General features: G+C 44.0%; 1 protein-coding gene across 1 annotated transcript in view; it reads right to left on the reverse strand.

Annotated features, from left to right (window-relative positions):
- KCNU1 (potassium channel, subfamily U, member 1) overlaps nucleotides 1-5,613 on the reverse strand; it is a 144,474-nt gene that overhangs the window by 71,838 nt on the left and 67,023 nt on the right. Inside the window, 1 exon segment of the mRNA XM_010838791.1 lies at nucleotides 577-685. Within this exon segment, the coding sequence (XP_010837093.1) occupies nucleotides 577-685 (109 nt within the window).

The raw sequence follows: 5,613 nt of genomic DNA on the forward strand, positions 1-5,613 counted from the left end.
AGTTATTTACAATAAAATCCGGGGTGATAGAACTTTTATATCACCCCTCTATTTAAAAATTGACTAAACAGATCGCACACTCTTCACCTACAACCCTGAATTCAGCTTAATCAGGGTTTTCATGGACTAAAGAGATGTAGGAATTTGAGTAGGGGAGGGAAAATTTATTGGCCCTATTTTGCAGACCTAAAACCAAACACCATCATCAATTTGTGTCTCGCGTCAATTTGCTCAAAATAAAGGGTTGGATTAAAAAAAAAAAAAAAAAAAAAAAACTGGGAAAGAGCTGAAATCTTGCCCTGACACACATTTCCAGAGTAGGGGTGATCTGAATGAAAACCAGGTGCATAACCTATGGTTGTCATTGGTAAAAATGATTGGAACAATGCCGGGGACAGGTATATTTGCTTAGCTAAGTGATATTGGGAGAAGCTGTGATGCATTCATGTTGGTGAGGAACAATTGCATTAGTCAGGATAGGAGCTGATAAAGCTAATATTCCTGTTTAAGTCAAATTGTTGTTGCCCAGCGATTCTTAAAAACTGATAGGGAACCGGGGTTCTCTGAGGTGCTTACTTGGTAGTAACGCTCAAGCCGCTATAGAAGCTCATACGTGTTTCTGAGTAGGGGTCCTGGAGTTCACAGTATTCCTCCTGGCTGTCTCTCATCACCACGACCGTTGTCCCTGCAATGGCAGAGCCATCTTGGTGAGTTGGCATAATACCCCTTCATTCTGGATTATTCCTATTGACTGAGACAGCTCTACATCCTTGACTAGGGAGAGGCTGAGAATTTCAAGCTATAGTCTAATTCTAAGAGGATGGTTGGTAGAGAGCTCTTTAATTTTCCTCTGCAGAGTTAAAGAGTGGGTGAAAATGATTGTGAAGGTGTTACTACCATATGGTCTGTTTAAAATAAGTACACATTGTGTACTTTCTTATCCATTCTGCACCTTTGTAATCCGTCGCTCCTCCCATCTCACCCCCGAGTGTAGCGTTGGGGAGCCTTCTGCTGCTAGCACGGTCTGCAGTCACGAGGTGCATGCTCAGTTGCTTCGGTCATGTCCAACTTTTTCCAACCCTATGGACTGTATGCTGCCAGGCTCCTCGTCCATGGGATTCTCCAGGCAATTCTTCAGGAGTGGGTTGCCATGCCCTCCTCCAGGGAATCTTCCCCACCCAGGGATTGAACCTGTGTCTCTTACATCTCCTACATTGGCAGGCAGGTTCTTTACCACTAGTGTCTCTACAGGCTCTAAGAAAAGATCTCAGCCAAGTCCCCTTCTCCCTCCCCAGGTACTGGTCAGGCTGAAATTCATTGTCCTCCAATTCTGCTTCCTTTTACTTCATTTTTCCTTCAAGGCTTCCTTTCTTATTTTTAACTTTGAAGGATCTTGATCTTACACTGGATATGTCGCAAAACATGTGCGAATTTCGACATCTGGAAACAACACAAGAGCAGATCACCTTCTCATCTGCAAAATGGGGATGAGAATGGGGCTTCAAAGGGTGATTGAGGAGGATGAACGCACGGACGGGTGACATGTAGTCTTTAGATGAGCCACAGGAAGCTGCTTGGAGATGGAAAAAGCAAAAACGTGACATGTGAGCCATGACGCCTTCCTGCACCCACATGTTGATACTCTATCTTGTCCCTCTTATTCCAGAGCAGAGATTTAACCTAGGAATCCTTTCAAAGCGCTGGGCTAGGAAGCCATGCTTGCTCAATAAGAATTTGCACTTGGTACTGTGATGAAAAGTAACATTCTAAAGGATGCTTTGGAAGTTAAATGCTTTTCTTTCATGGTTCAAAAACCCTGCATGATTTGCTTTCCTGAACCTGACTGCCAGATGATCAGAGAGGGGGACATTGCCCGGGAAGAAGTTATCAAGGAGATGGACAAAGTCAAAGAAGAGCCATCATGGCTACTTCTCTGCAGCCGCCCACCTAAGTGGAGAAAAGATACACATTTCCTCCTGGAAATCTAAGACTCTGTCTGTACTGAGACTACTCAGAATGCAGAGTTCCTCTGGGACAATCCTTTAAGCCTGCACCTCACCAGGTTTGGGACAATGGCAGACAGAATGAGCCACAGAAATATTCTACTATCCCTTTTCTTTTGATATAATTCCTTCTGAGCCATTTTAATCTACAGAAAATATCAACCGAGTCAAAACACACTTTCGAAAGAAGAAGGACCTCCTTTGCAGATGTGATCTGTCGGCTTAAATCGGCAGTAATTGCGTCATACAGGTGTGCTAACAGCCAGGTTTGGAATAAGATCGCTCCTGACTGTAATCCTCAGAAAGCCTTCACTTTACATATGGAATTTTGATGGGGTTTTGAAGTTGACTCATGTTTCCTTATTCTCTGTTAACTTTTTTTGCCCTGGGCGGGAAAGTGGCTTAGGAAGGGAACTTCTTAAGAAATATTTGAGCGAGGACTAGCGTTTTACCAACCGTCAGCCTTTCAAGGCTAGCCGGCTTAGGGCTCCTGAGAGAAAGTGAGCTGTGGAATGCAGAAGGCAACAAGCCGAAACTGGCCGGAGAACAATGGAACTTTCGGGAAGTCTCTGCTTTCTCAGAGCCTGACTCTCCAGCAGATGACGTGTGCCAGGTATTAAAAAAAGGTGGGAGGAGGGTGGGTGGGTTCAGTGAGTACTAGGTATGGACCTCTCAAAATTTCTGCTAAATAAAGCTTTGACTCTTCCCTTGTGTCCTTTGAGATAAAACCTCTCCTTAGAATACATAAATGATTTGCATAATGCTGGCAGCTTCCTGCATGGACATAGGGGCTGGAAGGCACAGTCTGCCTGAGAATGGGTGGAGTCTCTGGCTGGGTGCTGCTGGCTCCGAATGGAAAACAACTGTTCCACATGATCTCTTTGGTCCCTTCATCTCTAAATTCTATAATCATAATGGATTTCAGAAAAGGAGTCTGAAAGTGTCCTCTTTCAGAGGACACTTACCAGAGGAGGCTGTTAAGAATGTGCAACGGTCTATTACTGCCTTTCTCCCCAGTTTCTTCACTGCTTCAGACATTCAGAGGGCGAGAGCTCAGAATAAAATAAAACTAGGAAGCAAACTCCCCTTCTCTCAAAGAAGTAGACAAGCAACTGAGTTTTCTCTGATTTCATTTTCTAAGAAAGTTTGACCACTTGATTTGTTTATATTTTAATCTATCTACAGCTGACAGTGTGGAAAAAAAATTATGCTTTCATATTTTAGGCAAGGGAAAATGAAATGAAATTTGCCTAACGCTCTAAGCTAAAGGCTTATTATGACTTCTTCTCTATGGATATTCTAAAGAGGGTTTCCTTATAAGCATTAGACATCAAAAAAGACACGGCAGCTAAGATATCTAAGACCTGTGGGTGACTGAACCAAAAAACAAAAGCCCTATGTAACGCCAACATCTTGATTACCTTTCTCTCTTCTTCAAGAAATGATTCCTTGAGAATGACAGCCAACCGTTCTCCTTTCCTGGCACACCCCATACATGACTTCCATGTCGAGAGCAATCATTTTATGCCTTTCTATCTCCCTCAAATCTTACCAGAGTCCCAATGAGTGAAAATAACTTCTGCCTTGTTTGGCTGATTCTGAACCTGCTCCAGTCTACTCAGTAGGTACACTGTTGGAAAATTCTGCAATCTACCAGTCATTGGGACACACCTAAGAAGTGATACCAGGTCTTCCAGACAAGAAACACTGTTCTTAGGAGCTGCAGCAGCAGCAGGACAAGTAATCAAGCCCATGCCTTCCTCTTGCAAAAGGAGGGATAACATTCATCCATCTTTGATTTTTTATTTATATATCTGTTTATGATCAAAACTTCAAGACGATTATTATAGCTATGAAAGATGGCATGGATTGGTTTAAAGAGAGGCTAGATACAGGGAAAGATACAGCAATGATGCTGTATCTTGCTAGATACCTTACTAGATACAGCAAGGATGCTATCGTAATCATTGGGATAAGAAATATGGAGAGGGCCACAGAGCAGGTGGAGATGGACACAGAAGACTGCAAAAAAGGCAGCCCTACAGCCAAGTGCTGGATTGGCCACAAGAACAATGGCGACTGTCATGAGTACAGGAACACAAGATACTGGTGTGTGGTCTTGGTGGACTATTATCAGGTTGTTTTCCATTTTACTGGAATTAGGTAGACATATGATCCCTGACCCTGCTTTAGAGATGAAGAACCACTTAGGAACACCTGTGCTCTCTCCTGCCCATAGCCATTGGTGCTGCAGGAGATCTTGGACAACTTTTAGCCAAGCTAGAGAGATGAGCTGCTTGACTCATTACAGGGGTAAGAACTCAGGCTTCTGGGTTTGGAATGCCCATCCCTGGGGAACACTGGCTGGGCTGACTCCCTTCTTAAAGAGGTCAATTAGTATGGGATGAAGATGGAAAAAGCGACCCGAGGCCAGATCTAAAGAAAACTGTGAAGTAGGATAAATTCAAATTAGGGCCTCCTATTCAAAACATCATTTTTGCCTCTCCCTGGGGGCTTCCCTGGTGGCTCCGAGTGTGAAGAATCCGCCTGCAATGCAGGAGACCTGGGTTCCATCCTTGGGTTGGGAAGAACCCCTGGAGAAGGGCATGGAAACCCACGCCCATATTCTTTTCTGGAGAATTCCATGGACAGAGGAGCCTGGCGGGCTATAGTCACACAGAGTTGGATATGACTGAGCGACACTCACACTCCACACTGCCTGTCCCTGGCTCCGCTCACACCTTCTTTCCAGTTTCCTCTTCATCACTCCTCTCTCCTTTTTGGCGACTCCATCATGAACATTAACATTTTAAGGAGGAATATAAATTAGCTCTAGAGGGTGGCAATTAGGGGAGTTTGGACACGACTTTCCTTAAGCCCTCTCTCTCCAGCCTATCTCGTCCAGAGAACCCCGTGTGCCCCTCCCTGCTCTGGATGAGGACCACTGTTCAAAAAATTAGGTATTAAGAGAATTCAGTGCTGAAATGGCAGGCAGTGAACTGCATAGCTGAGGTTGGGAAAGTTTCTGCCCAGTAACTTATCTAATTACATAGGATTCTTCCTGCTCTGAGGGCTGGTCCTACCACAATCTTCATGCTCTGAATCCAAAAGAGATCGAGGAATGGGTTTGAATAAGTATCATCGAAAAAGCAAGAAAGTTCCAGAAAAACATCTATTTCTGCTTTATTGACTATGCCAAAGCCTTTGTGTGGATCACAATAAACTGTGGAAAATTCTGAGAGATGGGCATACCAGACCACCTGACCTGCCTCTTGAGAAACCTGTATGCAGGTTAGGAAGCAACAGTTAGAACTGGACATGGAGCAACCGACTGGCTCCAAAAGGAGTATGTCAAGGCTGTATATTGTCACCCTGCTTATTTAACTTATATGCAGAGCACATCATGAGAAATGCTGGGCTGGAGGAAGCACAAGTGGGAATCAAGATTGCAGGGAGAAATATCAATAACTTCAGATATGCAGATGATACCACCCTTATGGCAGAAAGTGAAGAACTAAAGAGCCTCTTGATGAAAGTGAAGATGGAGAGTGAAAAAGTTGGCTTAAAGCTCAACATTCAGAAAATGAAGATCATGGCATCCGGTCCCATC

The sequence above is a fragment of the Bison bison genome, unplaced genomic scaffold (genome assembly GCF_000754665.1).
Source record: "Bison bison bison isolate TAMUID 2011002044 unplaced genomic scaffold, Bison_UMD1.0 scf7180017864105, whole genome shotgun sequence".
Classification (NCBI taxonomy): Eukaryota; Metazoa; Chordata; class Mammalia; order Artiodactyla; family Bovidae; genus Bison; species Bison bison.